This window comes from Aethalodelphis obliquidens, unplaced genomic scaffold, assembly GCF_003676395.1.
Source record: "Aethalodelphis obliquidens isolate GAN/ISIS:26980383/991018 unplaced genomic scaffold, ASM367639v1 scaffold48, whole genome shotgun sequence".
NCBI classification, from domain to species: domain Eukaryota; kingdom Metazoa; phylum Chordata; class Mammalia; order Artiodactyla; family Delphinidae; genus Aethalodelphis; species Aethalodelphis obliquidens.
The window spans coordinates 14,688,220-14,702,544 of NW_020837992.1; the positions used below are offsets into that span (position 1 = coordinate 14,688,220).

Sequence of the window (14,325 nt, forward strand, 5' to 3'; positions counted from 1 at the left end):
CCACTCTTATTGTGTTACTGTTGATTTCGCCTTTTATGGCTGTTCGCATTTGCCTTATATATATTGAGGTGCTCCTATGTTGGGTGCATATATATTTACAATTGTCATATTTTCTTCTTGGATTGATCCCTGGAACATTATGTAGTGTCCTTCTTTGTCTCTTGTAACAGTCTTAATTTAAAGTCTCTCTTGTCTGATATGAGTACAGCTACTCCAGCTTTCTTCTGATTTCCATTTGCATGGAATACCTTTTTCCATCCCCTCGCTTTCAGTCTGTATGTGTCTCTAGATCTGAAGTGGGTCTCTTGTAGACAGCATATATATAGGTCTTATTTTTGTATCCATTCAGCCTATCTGTCTTTTGGTTGGAGCATTTAATCCATGTACATAGCTATATGTATGTTCTTATTGCCATTTTATTAATTGTTTTGGATTTGTTTTTGCAGGTCTTTTTTCTTCCCTTCCTCTTTTGTTCTCTCCTCTTGTATTTTGACGACTATCTTTAGTGTTGTGTTTGGATTTTGTTTACTTATTTGTGTGTATATCTATTAATACATTTTTGGTTTACCATTACCATGAGGTTTTGATATATGTATGTTCTGATATTTGTCTGTGTATATATATGATTGTTTTAAGTTGCTGGTCTTTTCATTTCAAATGCATTTCAAGATTCTGCATTTGTACTCTCATCCTCTCACAATTATTGGTTTAGATAATCATATTTGTGTGTGGATGATTTCCTACATTTACTGTATGTTTGCCTTTACCAGTGAGCTTTCCCATCTTGTAATTTTCTTGTACCTAGTTGTGGCCTTTCCTTTTCCACCTAAAGAAGTTCCTTTAGCATTTGTTGTAAAGCTGGTTTGGTGGTGCTGAATTCTTTTAGCTTTTGCTTGTCTGTAAAGCTTTTGATTTCTCCATCAAATCTGAATGGGAGCCTTTCTGGGTAGAGTATTCTTGGTTGTAGGTTTTTCCCTTTCATCACTTTAAATATATCATGCCACTCCCTTCTGGCCTGCAGAGTTTCTTCTAAAAAATAAGCTGATAACCTTATGAGGATTCTCTTGTATATTATTTGTTGTTTTTCCCTTGTTGATTTTAATATGTTCTCTTTATTTTTAATTTTTGTCAATTTGATTGCTATGTGTCCTGGTGTGTTCCTCCTTGTATTGATCCTGTATGGGACTCTCTGTGCTTCCTGGACTTTGGTGATTGTTTCCTTTTCCATGGTAGGGAAGTTTTCAGCTATTATCTTTTCACATATCTTCTCAGGCTCTTTCTCTTATTCTTCTTCTGGGACCCCTATAATGTGAATGTTGGTGCGTTTGATATCGTCCCAGAGGTCTCTCAGACTGTGCTTTTTTCTTTTTATTCTTTTTTCTTTATTTTATCCCGTGACAGTGATTTCCACCACTCTGTCTTCCAGCTCACTTATCTGTTCTTCTGCCTCATTTATACTGCTATTGATTCCTTCTTGTGTTTTTCATTTCAGTTATTGTATTCTTCAACTCTGTTTGGTTCTTTATTTTTTCTCTTTTTTAAAAACTTCTTGTAACTTCTGTGCTCTGTGTGCATCCATTCTTTTCCTGAGTTCTTGGGTCATCTTTACAATCATTACTCTGAATGCTTTCTCAGGTAGATAGCCTATCTCCACATCACTTAGTTATCCTTCTGGGGTTTTATCTTGTTCCTTCATCTGGAACTTATTCCTCTGCCATCTCATTTTGTCTAAACTTCTATTTGTATTTTTATATGTGTGGAAGGTTAGTTACATTTCTTGACCTTGGAGAAGTGGCCTCCACTGTAGGGGATGTCCTATGTGTCCCAGCAGTCCACTTCCCTCTCATCACCCAGTGTCTGGGCACCAGCTGGTCCCAGGGTAGGGTATTTGTAGACTTAGCGCCGCAGGCTGTGGGACTGTATATTTCTTGCTTCTGGTGTCTGCCCCCTGGTGGGTGAGGCTGGTTTAGAGGCTTGTGCAGGCTTCCTGGTGGGAGGAGAAAATGGTGCCTTCTCTTCTTATGCAAACGGAATGAGGAAATGGCTTGAATTGCAGCATGAAGAGTTTAGGTGTGCTTTCAGGAAGAATTATTAAATACTGAATGGGTTCCAGGCAAGTGGTGGAATGGCTCCATTAAAATTTGTTGTTGGGCTGGAAAGTGGCTTCCTTTCTGGTCTATAGATTTGCCTAAGATGGCCTGTGTCTTAGCCTCCACCCGTAGGTGTACTGATATTGAGATGATCTTAGCTCGGGTCCCTCCTGCCACACCAGGGAGGCCACTCACAGCCACAAACCGCCTTCCCGTATGCCCTCAAAAGGGATGGAAAGAATGAAGGATCACCTCTGAACACTGGTTTCTCTTTAATTTACTGAGTTTATTTTTTCTGCCCCTCCCTGGAGTTTCTTCAGCTTGGCTTCCTCTGCTGTGGGCACTTTGACCAAATCTCTATGTCTTAACACCAGCTTCGTGCCCCACCCCCTGATGGTCCAGAGGAGGCTCCTCTGGGTGCTTCCTGTTCTAGGGGAGGCTGGGTAGGCATCTGGGCTCTTGCTCATGAGGGAACATGATTTTCAGTGTCCTGGACAGCCCTTGCTCTCTGTTCTTCAGAGAAGATTAGAAAATAGCTTGTGACAAAGTGTCCTCTCCCAAAGGGAACTGGCAGTTTGGGGAAGACCCTCAGACAGGAGTTGAGATGTTTGTATTGATGGTGTGGTCTGAAGGGTTTTAACTGCTCTGTAAAATGCCAGCATGAATTGGGAAGACTTGAAGGGGATATTACTGTTTAGAATGGCCACAGGGAGGAAACCATGCCCATAGCTGAGCAGGGAGGGGACAGATGAGGGGTGCAGACCTTAGGGAATTAGAGGGGAGAGGAAAGAGGCAGCTTCCAGGGCACAGCACAGAGGTTCAAGTCCAGGAGAGAAGTGCAAGGGCCAAAGGGATAAGAAAACAGATTCAGGCTCATTAGTGGAGAAGTGAGCCTGGTGCACAGGCTGGAAAGGGAGGGAACCAGAGGCAAAAAAATAGTAGGAGAGGCTTGGAATTGAAGTGGCAACCCAAGCCCTTAAAATGACTATTTTATCCTTGCAAACCTGCAACAGCGGGAGAGGCTGAGGTGGCAGTGAGCTGGACAGCATGCAAAGGAATAATTGGGATGCCCAGGGCCCCCAGTGCCTGTGGAACAGCAACAATTCACTGTCCTGCACGTGAGTCATCCCTGGGCAGAGGGAGAGTCAGAGCAGAGAGCCCCATTCTGCAGGGAAAGAAAGATACAGGTCTGGGAGAACAGGGGAATGGGGGCTCAGCTTCTGGTGAGAGACCTGTCCCCCCCTGACCACAGAAGGAATCCAAAAAAGGTGGGGACCCTGACAGGAATCACCTTAGGCTCTGGGAGGGGGATGCTCCAGCTCAGGGCCGTTTCACACGGGCCAGTGGCTTCCTTCCGAGTCCGCCCAGTGTGTGTCCCTGTGCAGCCTCAGCCCCGCCAGGAGGCACTGTGGTCAGGGCTGCGCTGGGCCCACACTCCCCTCTCTCCAGCCTCTTTGGAGCGGGTCTGTGGAGCAAGCTGCAGGAGCCCTGGCTGCCCTCCAGCTCTGTGAGTCAATCTTTCCCCAAAGCAGCAGCAGGCTCAGTTTTCCCAGGGTGCTGTTCAAGCATCTGAAGTCCCATGTCTGAGTGTCACATCTGCCCTGTGTCATTGCTTATTAGGGAAGGAGGCTGGAGGGCTTCTAAGAAGACAGCACGCCACCCCCTTAGGCCATGAGCTTCCCGGGAATAACAGCAGTGAACTCTTAAAGTAAGCACCAGAGGGAAGTGCTTTCTTTACGTGTGCTGTGTAATGTAATATACTACATGAACCTCCAGAAGTAGGAACTATTTTCAATCCCCACTTTTTAGATGAAGCAATAGCTAAATGACTTGCCTAAGATAGTAGGTGGGCTGGGAGTCAAGAGCTAGGCAGTCAGATCCCACCCACACCAAACTGCAACCATGCAAAGCTTCTAGAGAGAGACTTTGCCTCATTTCTTGTTTCCTCACTAACATCTAATGTTTCTGTCGCGCTCTCTCTCATACACACACAGCCTGATGTATAAAGAAGCTCGGCAACCCCATCCCCTGTTTACTTCTCATCTATGAAATCTCATATATTAATTTTTTTTTTAGCTGATTAGACCAATTCGCTGGCTTGCTGGAGGCTTGGATGTCAGATGTTATATAAACGAGGATCATCAGAAGTAGACATCGGGGGGCAAGGTATTATTTAGAATGCTTCTCCCATTTAGAATGCTTCTCTCCCATTTTGAAACTGGTGCCCTGGTAGTGGGCTGGCCAAAAAGTTCGTTCAGGTTTTTCCAGGAGCTGGTATGAAAAGCCCGAACGAACTTTTTGGCCAGCCCATCTTTTTTTTAAAACGGCTGGAGCAATCTAGAAACAGTTTAAATCATTTACTTTTCTTCTTTTTTCAACTTGACTTACCGGTTCCCTTTGTGTGGGAGATTGTGACTGCAGCACAAAACGTTGCTCTGAGTTGAGACAATCGTAGGAATAAAAATGATTTCTTTTGAGGAAACTGTGATGAAGTACTCGATACTGATCACTGGTGTTCGCTCCCTTAACTCCTCATTCAGTTGGTGCTTTTCACCCACCCCACGGGTTCATCATGCATCCTAGGTGGGAGTTAACTCGCAATGCCATCCTGGTCCTTACGGCCCCGTTTCCCCATCTGCAAGATGAAATGATGCTCAGGATATCAGGCAGCAGTTCTCCGACCAGCAGCAGATCTCTCCTTGGAGACTTGACAGAACCAACCAGATGCACATCTAACCAAGGTAGCCTGTGGAAATTCACATGTAGCTTTTGGAAATTCACATGGTTGGAAGGCTGGGGATAGAGCCAACAGACCCCAGGCATCCTGTCCAGCTCCAGCAGGCTGTAGAGGAGCATCTGTCAGGAAAGCCCAGTCCACTGTGACACCCACATAGCAGGGTTTGGTCATTCAGAGCCCTGCCCTTGACCTTTGGCAACTGACGTAACTGCTCTGGGCCTCAGCCCCGGGATCTGTAATACAAGGGCGAGGACTACATGATTTGTAAGATTCCTTCCAACTCTTAAGAAAATGTTAAATACCTCAAACTGTTAAATAAGTGAATTGCCTCCACACAGTTTTCCGGGTAGAGATGTTGAGAAACCACACCAAGTGGTGGTTTTCTAATTCAGAGTCTTAAATTAACTAAATTTGGCTTCTATTTGAATCTCACAGTTTATGTGGAAACACTTTAAATTTCCTAGATTTTTAAAAATTTGACATACAACTACGTCTGTAAAGTAGCTCCTAGTTTAAAGTAGGGACCACATGAGAAGCATGTAAATTGGTGGTGACCGCATGTTAGGAATAAATTCTATAAGGCTAATTCTAAACAAAATTAAATTACTCTTGTTTTTTCTCCTCCTTTGAGCACCTCTCTTTCTTCAACCCTTCCTTTGCTCTGTGCAGCCCCCATCTCAAGTCCTCACTGCCATCTCCTCCAAACACTTTTCGGAGAATGTGGGAAGATGAACAAAGCCATGCACCCTAGGGAGAAGACAGAACTCCTTTGTGCGGGGACGGAAATGCTCGTCTACTCCAGGTGCCCTCCTACATTTCCCCACCTCCCCTGCGTTTAGATTGGGGCCATAGACTGGCCAACGGACTGTGAATGGAAGTGATGTGGTCCCTTTCGTCTAAGGCAGTCAGGAAGAGTTGTGAGTTCTCTCTACCATCACTGGGAGTTGAAAGAAAAATCTGAGATGGCGGAGTTGCAAGATGGAAGCTGCCTGGACCCTTGGAGCCGCTAAGGAGAGCTGCCCGATTTGCAATACCTAGTTCAGTTTTCAACATGTCATATCTTAAGTTACTGAGATTTCATGGTTTGTTACTTTAGCCTAGGCTAGCCTAATAGTCCCTTCCAGAATTATTTCATTTTAACGGAGATCCTAGGGGAAACGGTAACTCAAAACAGGACAGAAATAACTTTTCATAGTGGAACTGTGGATACAGGTTGTAACTGGTGCCGTTGCGGCAGCCCTGTAGAAAAAGAGGGTTGACATCGGGGCAACTTCTCGATACCACTAAAAATAAATACTGTATGCCTCTAATGGTCCTGTGCTGCATGGCAAATTTGAAAAGGCTCCAAAGAAGGAAATTTTAAGACAGTATTCCTTCAGGCAAAATCTCACCAAGCTGCTTCTACAGGGAGGCAAAACAAGGGAACCCATTTTCTCAAATGATCTTGAAAACATAGTCACCTAGTGCCAGACACAGAAATCCCTTTTTTTCCTGCCCATATTATCGATTATTAAAACACCTACTTGGCTTTCTCCACTATCCCACAAGGACCTAGAAAACTTGATAATTTGGATCCATTTAGGAATCCCTTTTCTTTTTTGGAAACAATGTGACGGAATGACAACATGCATCTGTTGAATGAAGCTGCCTTTTGGGAAGACCTTGTTTCCTTCCTCCACAGAGGCCCTCCCGGCTTCCGGAGCACCATGGACGGTTTCAAGAATTGTGCAGATGGTAGCAATTGGAGACTCAGGAAAGGCTGTCAAAAAGAAGGCAAAGTACTGCCTTGGATCCCAACTCTAAGTTTGATTTTATACAAGGTGTCCCCAGCCAAACTACTCCTAAGAATGCTGTCCAGCAAGGCATCACATCTGATGGCAGTCTCCTAAGACGTCATTCTTTCCCCTAAATGCGCATGACACTTACCAGTGGAGAGGGTCCCTCCTAACTGTGCCACTGGCCTTCCCTCTGCTCCCTCCAACTGAACCAGCACGGGCTTCCAAAATGCTCCTTGACATACCTGGAACCCAGATCCACCAGATTAATACTCCAGATACAATCCCTTTGGGTCTGGCCGCACATGCCAACCAAGTCCCAAGCCAGTTTATTAATTTGACCGAAAGGTAAACAGATGATGGAGATGCAGAAAGACAAGCATATGCGAGCAGCTAAAAGTATTAACCCGGCTGTCCACCAGGAAACAAATTTAAGACATTTAAAGTGGCATTAAATAAATGAGGCTATGTTTTATCTACTTGTAACTTCCATTGTCTTTTTTAAAAAAGGAAAAAAATATATATATATTTTACATTGCAGTATAGAAATCTAGACTCTACATGTACAGTATAAATACACAAGGCAAGCACATGGGCACAACACGTATGTCTTGGTAGCCGCGCCCTAAACCAGGCCAACAGTTCTACATTTTCTTTTTGACCTTCCAACCAAGAAATTCAGGCTGAGGCTATGTTTCCTTCAGTCCCCATGACGTCTAGCACCCTGGCCATCCCTCCTCCACGCACAGAAGCACAAATCGAACCAGCCTCGCAAACACAGGAAAAAAAGTGCTTTTCAACTAGTTGAAACCAGTTGGTCTTTACCATGCTGTCTGATCTAGAAAGACCTAAAGGAAATCTGAGGCCTTCCTGGCTCATTCTCGTTCTTGGGTCCACCGCCACAAATCTCTAGCCTTTCCCTGGTGTTTCTTGCAGATTTCATATGGCTATTTATGTAACATAGATCACACAGAACCTTTGGGAGCTGTCTTACAGGATAGGAGAAAAAAAAAGCTCCACATTACATTCTGCACTTCATATCTGGGTTCATTCTTTATTTTTGGAATAAAAACCTGGTATTTTGAGAATTTTCTTCTTAAAAAGGACAACATTCTGAAAGTGCTTCTTAAACGTGTCAACATCCCACGTATGGCTTTGTAGTTCAAACCCCAGCCACAGCTCAGATTTGGACGGGAGAGGATGATGGTGGTACTGGAGACAAAAGTGTCACTTAACAGTGATACTGTGATACCAAGTGTGGAAACCTGAAAAAAAAAAAAAAGTTATTGATTCCATCTGGAAGAATGTACCTCTTTAGAAACGAGTTGGATAATATACGGAGCCCCATTTCTTTCCCCATGACTAGGCACAGGAAGGCTATAAAAGTTAATAAGTAAAACAGGACACTGCTCTCAGCAGTGAACATCTTCCGAGGGGCTAATCACAGAGCAATCGCTGTTCAGAAGTCGTTCACAGGCTCAAAATCATCAGTTACAGTCAATCGCAGTAGGAATTTCTACACCTGAGGAACAAATTGCACGTAATATAGAGGTACTGCGATCCAGATGGCAAAAGACTGCAGACATGTAGTTTCACATGCAAAAGGCAATCAGAAAAAAACAATGAAGTAGTGGCATTCCGAGACAGATCAGAGTCCACATGAGTCATCCTCCTTTTGTGCTTTCCTTTCTGGCTGATAAGTTACCAAAGAACATGGCTGTATGTGCAAGAATGATTGTGATACGTTCTTTAGGGGGGGGAAACAAACAATGAAGTTGCCAGAAATCAAAATGGGCTTGTGTTGCCTTCAGAGGTGTCACAACGGCTGGACCAGTGGCTCAGACAGTCCTCCAAAGCTGCTCCTAGCCCTCCCTGGGGTAGCAGAAATTGGCCGATGCAAGCAGAGGTCAAAGCCACTGGCTCATCCAAAGCCTTTCCGAGGTGGCCTTTCATTCAGCCCGTGGCAGTTCCCGCCTCTGCGGTTGTTCTTTTCTGGTGGCACTTGATCGAGAAAGTAATCCTCTCCCTTTATAAAAATAGTTTGGACTGCTTATAATACTGGCACAAAGGACACTCTGTATTCCTAGGGTTGATTCCGTTTACTTGGAAGGTATGAGACGAGGTTCTCAGTTCCTTCTAGTTCCCTGTAAAAAGTGACCTCGACTTCCCAGGCCATTGTGCAAATTTGTTTCTCCATAGTCCAGAATATCCCATAAGTCCCTCATATTTATATATATACACACACATACCAAATATGTGTACATACATATATATTTATAAATGTGGGTAATTTTGCATTTCGGTCTCAGGTCAAAGAGAATCATCCTTTTTGTGTCAAGTTCATCTCCGATTTCCCCACGACGCCTATCATAGTGCCTTGCACACCAGAGGTACTCAATAAATATCTGTCCACCTCACCAATGATCCTCTAACACTGGGTGGTAGCTGCAATCACCACGGCCTGTTCTCAGCCCCACCCTGCCTTTGGCAAGCAAGGGGCCACTGGTCTCTCCTTTCAGAGGGTGATTTTGCTGTGTCTGTTGCTCCAGCAGCCCCGTTTGGCTGTCCTGGGCAACGTCAGGCTGGTCCGGCTACGCAGTTTTACTTGCTCTTCCACAGAATTCTTTTTGCGTAAGATGAAGTCAAAGTTCACTTGGCTGTTCATGGCATAGAAGACATTTGCTGAGTCTGGGATCACGAGTTCTAAAAAAGATGAGGAAAGAGAAGGTAGTCAGCTCGTGTAGGTCAGCCCAGCACTGACCGTGGCAGGTGGAAATTCTGCTCAGACACACGGCTGGGACTATGGCCCTTTGTCCCTGGAATGCAAACGGAACCAGACAGTGACCACCACTCCCTCCCCGCAAATCGGTTCCAACAATTTCCCAATCCCAAGTTAAAAAACCTAAGTGCGAATCCAATCTTAGAAATTCAAGCCACGAACCAAATGCGCAAATGCAGGATGTTTTAGCTGGAAGGAAGTGCAGTAGGAAGCAGAGACCTACAGGAGTTAAAAGACATTCCCAAGAGCACAGCTCGTCAGGGGCAGAACTGGGACCCAAACCCGGGTTTCCAGCCTCCCGCAGGCCATTTTCCACTCCACTATGCAGTTTTTCACAGAGACTAAGCGAATCCAATAACACGGGAAAAAGGCAGAAAATCTACACCGTTTTCCAGAACTCTTTACTTGGAAAATCAAAATATTTTTTAATTAATCCCAAATCAAACCAGTATGTTACACCATTTGAGGCCTTGCTTCCTTAAGAACTTGCATTTTAATATTAAAGGGCAACCAAATAAGACAGTATCTATCTCTTAACATTTAAACCATTGCCTACTGCAGTGACTCCCACCTATATAGATAGCTGCAATTTTTGAACAAGGATTATTCCAAGCACAATATGAAGTTATTGAGCAAAGTGATCTGAATTCATTTTTATTTTTAAAAGAAGCTATTACTCTTTAGCACTCAGGGGTAATGGATAGCTTAAAAAACCAACAGGGAATAAAAAAGGTAAAATGTGCAAGTCTTGCTTTGCGGCAGTGGAGTGATGGAGGCAACCAGGAGAGGTGTCTGCCTGCAGAACTGGATTAAGTCGACCTTATGTTAACTTCGACCACTGAGATTCCACAGCACGACTGATGCAATCAGGTTCTGCGTGACTCCGCTACATTTTGCACAAATGTTCCATAAAGGATAACTCCCTTCAAGTGTCCCCAGTCTCCTGCCCACATATTCCTGGGTCAGTAACAACCTACCTCACAGCTATATATCAACATATCTCCAATACGGTACACTTTCGGGTGCGTTATTTCCTGTCATGATCACCCATGATGCACAAGGAACCAGTAGGGTATTGTCGCCATTTAACTAATTAAGGACCAAGGCCCAGGGAGGTCAAGCAGCCCACCTGCCACCACACAGCTGGTGAAGCTGGGCCCCAGCTGCATTCCGGGACTCCTGGACCTTCACACCCACTGGCTTCACCTTGGCGTGTTGGTTTGTGGACGACACGGTAAAACCCAAGAGACCACTTTTCAGGCTTGGACTTTTAACAGTAACTACATTAAAAGATGAAACTGAGAAAGGTTTGCCCCACGACCTTGGGCTCAGCTGGATGAAAGAAAACTTCCAAGAATTTTCTCAGAGGCTATAGTTTTTCATCGCTAAGAAAAGGTACGACTCCAACTTCGCCTACTCTCGTCGGGGCCCGAGATCTAGCCCTGGGTGATTTGTTGGTCAAATGGAGTATGAATAACTGCTCCCTTCCATCATCCCCGCCTTGTATAATTCTTCTTTTCCTTTCTAGGGGGAATGCTTGTTGGGGAACAGCCCTCCCTTGAGACACTTGCATTGGTCTGTGCTGGGTCTGTCAGCAGACAGGGTTGGCCTCAGTCAACAGTATTGGCTGTTCCTTGTGCACTTGGAAAAGAGACTCAGTCTGCCTGAGTCTCCTCGGATGTGACACGGCATAGAGGAGTTACCTACCAGCTCGCCTCCTACCCCTCAACAAATACAACCCCAATTCAGATTAGCAAATCGATACATGCAGGGGGATTATGTGCCTGGAGTTTTCATAAAAGGGATTCCTTCAACTAATGGACTCCTAGGCAAACTGGAGCATTTCATAATCACCAGTTCTTTGCCTCAGTAAGTGTGAGGTAAAGGACCTTCCAATCCTGGCGCTGGAAGCTTTTGCCGCTTGAAGATCAATCATGAATAAAGATAACTGAAGGACAGACTCTCATCAGTGGTTAACTGAAACCATGAGAAATTATCGCAGGAACTGCGACCTTTCTGGACACACACTGTTGGTTAATGGAGGTGCGTGGCCGTCTGCAAACGGCCAACAGACCCCGTCCATCCCCCAACTCCTGACACAGGGAGGGACCTCTTCCTACAGGAAGGCTTGAGGAGAAGTTTACAGAGAACGGGCGGGAGGAACGCTCAGCAAAACCGCAGAAAGCAACAAGGGTTGCTGGGGGACCAGCCTGAGACGCTTGATTCTACAAGCGAGGTGATGGCATATGGCTCCCGGCAGCTCCGCCCTAGCGTGATTAAAAACCCTCACTTGGGCTTCCCTGGTGGCGCAGTGGTTGGGAGTCCGCCTGCCGATGCAGGGGACATGGGTTCGTGCCCCGGTCCGGGAAGATCCCACATGCCGCGGAGCGACTAAGCCCGTGAGCCATGGCCGCTGAGCCTGCGCGTCCGGAGCCTGTGCTCCGCAACGGGAGAGGCCACAACAGTGAGAGGCCCGCGTACCGCAAAAAACAACAACCCTCACTTGGTTCCACTTAAGAAAGACATTGTGTCTACTTCCCGTCTTCTCACACTGGGGCAATCTGCCTTGAGAAGGAACACGCGCCTACCTTTGTCCTCCGAGATGACCTGTACCAGCTCGTACCCCTCAGCCGGGTCCGAGTCCAGATTGTGCTTCAACATCGCCCTCTGGATCACGGCGGGAGTTTTATCCTGGCTCGTCAACTGGAAAGACAATGAAAGGGTGTGTAAAGCATTTAGCTTCACGTCTCCTGGAAGAGTTGTGCTGACCTTCTTATTCTTGCTGTCTTGTGCCTTCCTGGGAGAAATGGCCAGGTGGAATGAGAAAGGACCAAGAGCCAGCACTCCTAAGTTCCAGTCCTGGCTCCATCCTCAGATAACAGGTCATCTTTTCTCTCGGTCACCTGCTCTCTCAGAGCCACAGTGTCTTAACCCCATCAAAACAGAGAGACTGGGTGCCTTGCCAGTTCCAATGGAGGTTCCGGTGGAAGAATATATATGAGGGAATTGTGAAAAATGCACAGCGTTTGCAGTCCTGGGCCAAAATTATCCTCACCTGTTGAGCACTGGTTACAACCTGTGGGTCAGAACGGCCACGGTTCTGCACACTGACCATTTCAAAAAGCACAAGTGGCTCTACAACCCAGGAATCCCACCCCTAGGTATCTACCAAGAAAAATAAAAGCATTATGTCCACGAAAGGACTTGTACACAAACATTCATAGCAGATTTATTCGTAACAGCCCCAAAGTGGAATCAACCTGCATCTCCATCAATAGGAGAACAGGGGAGGATAAAGACAGTGTAGTGCGTTCACGATAAGAGCACGACTCAGCAGCTAGAGGGAGCTGAGAACTGAAACATGCAACAATGTGATGCATCTCACAAACATCACGGGTGAGCCAGAGAAAGCAGACGCAGAAGATGACACGCTGCAGGAGTCTGTTCTTTCAAAAACAGGCCAAATTAACCTGTGGGGTTAGAAAACTAGCTAACCCTATCTTCAACTAAGGTTAAAGCAGGATTGAAGGGGCATAAGGGAATTTTGGACGGGGCGGATAAAAAATGTTATTTATCTAGACTTGGGGTGGTGGTTATATAACAGAAGTATACATATGTAACTATATGTATACATATATATGGTTATAGTTATAAAAACCCAAAGAACTGAACACTTCAGATCTATGTATGTAATTACATGTAAATTACGCTTCAATAAAAATGAGCTTCTAAGTGTTTAAAAATAATAAATCTAACATTTTTTAAAGTGCAAGTTAAGCCTCCTCTCACCCCAATTCTCCCCTTCATCTCTGCCCATCAGCCAGCTATTCTCAGGGTGCTCAGAGCAACAGGAAAAGGGGGCTGACTTATGTACTATCCCTTGGGTGATTTCTTTAAATTTGAAAGAAAGCAAAATGAAACACACATTATTCTTACTTAAAAATAAAAGCTGGGCTTCCCTGGTGGTGCAGTGGTTGAGAGTCCGCCTGCCGATGCAGGGGACACGGGTTCGTGCCCCGGTCCGGGAGGATCCCACATGCCGCAGAGTGGCTGGGCCCGTGAGCCATGGCCGCTGGGCCTGCGCGTCCGGAGCCTGTGCTCCACAACGGGAGAGGCCTCAGCGGTGAGAGGCCCGTGTATCACAAAAGGAAAAAAAAAAAAAAAAATCTGTTCTCACCAAGAGGTAAGAGGAGAGAGACAGCCAAAAAAAAGAAGAGATGACGACATAGTAGTCTGATTTTTTCCAAGAAACTGTTATTGTGAGCCCAAGGATGTCTGGGCCCACAGGCCTCCCTCCAATCTGGGGCAGCAGCTGTATTTGTGATTCAGTAAACAATATGCATTACAATGGGGTCCCTATAAGTGACAAAGACCGTGCTCAAGGGTCTGTTACCAAAACATCTGGCACCTCCTTACACAAGGGAGAAAGAGATGCATACAAAATTCTAAAGGAGAAAAATAAATTTTTTTATAGTCTAAAGGAAGTACTCCTGCAGCTGGATCAAACTGGTCCAGGAGCATAAAAAGCCAGAGGAGAAAGGACACCAACTTGGGGGATGGTTGTTGGGTTAAGGTGGTTAATGTTAAGTTATCAGCTTTAAACCTACCTAAGGAGAAAACCAGGCTACGCTTGTTTTACCTTAAACCTCCCCAGGTGTGTCCAAACAAGGATGGGCTGGCCGAGGGCTTTCCTTGAGAGTCTGTCACTTTGTACCATAAACGCTACTGCGGGGAAATGATGATCACAGACAATACTAACAGCTCAGCCGTGCAGCCTTACGCTGATATCCTGAACCAGCACTGGCCAGTAGATACATATAGTTCGAGTCTCATCTGTAATTTAATTTATTTATTTAATTTAATTTATTTTTTTAGTTTTTTTTAATGTGGACCATTTTTAAAGTCTTTATTGAATTTGTTACAATATTGCTTCTGTTTTATGTT

The 14,325-nt window shown here is 45.2% G+C and overlaps 2 protein-coding genes across 4 annotated transcripts in view; one reads left to right on the forward strand and one right to left on the reverse strand.

Annotated features, from left to right (window-relative positions):
* The window catches only part of COLGALT2 (collagen beta(1-O)galactosyltransferase 2), a 148,132-nt gene extending 141,051 nt beyond the window's left edge, over positions 1 to 7,081 (forward strand). Inside the window, exons 14-16 of the mRNA XM_027083049.1 lie at positions 4,167 to 4,256; positions 4,631 to 4,831; positions 5,497 to 7,081. The gene's annotated coding sequence lies outside the window, so the exon portion shown is untranslated. The remainder of the gene's footprint in view (positions 1 to 4,166; positions 4,257 to 4,630; positions 4,832 to 5,496) is intronic.
* RGL1 (ral guanine nucleotide dissociation stimulator like 1) overlaps positions 6,889 to 14,325 on the reverse strand; it is a 280,022-nt gene continuing 272,585 nt past the window's right edge. The window contains exons 18-19 of one of the 3 annotated variants that reach the window (XM_027083044.1): positions 11,970 to 12,084; positions 6,889 to 9,305 (exon numbers count right to left, since the gene is read on the reverse strand). In XM_027083044.1, the coding sequence (XP_026938845.1) occupies positions 9,118 to 9,305; positions 11,970 to 12,084 (303 nt within the window). In that variant the 3' untranslated portion in view covers positions 6,889 to 9,117. The remainder of the gene's footprint in view (positions 9,306 to 11,969; positions 12,085 to 14,325) is intronic. The other 2 variants (XM_027083045.1, XM_027083047.1) reach the window with 2 other exon arrangements.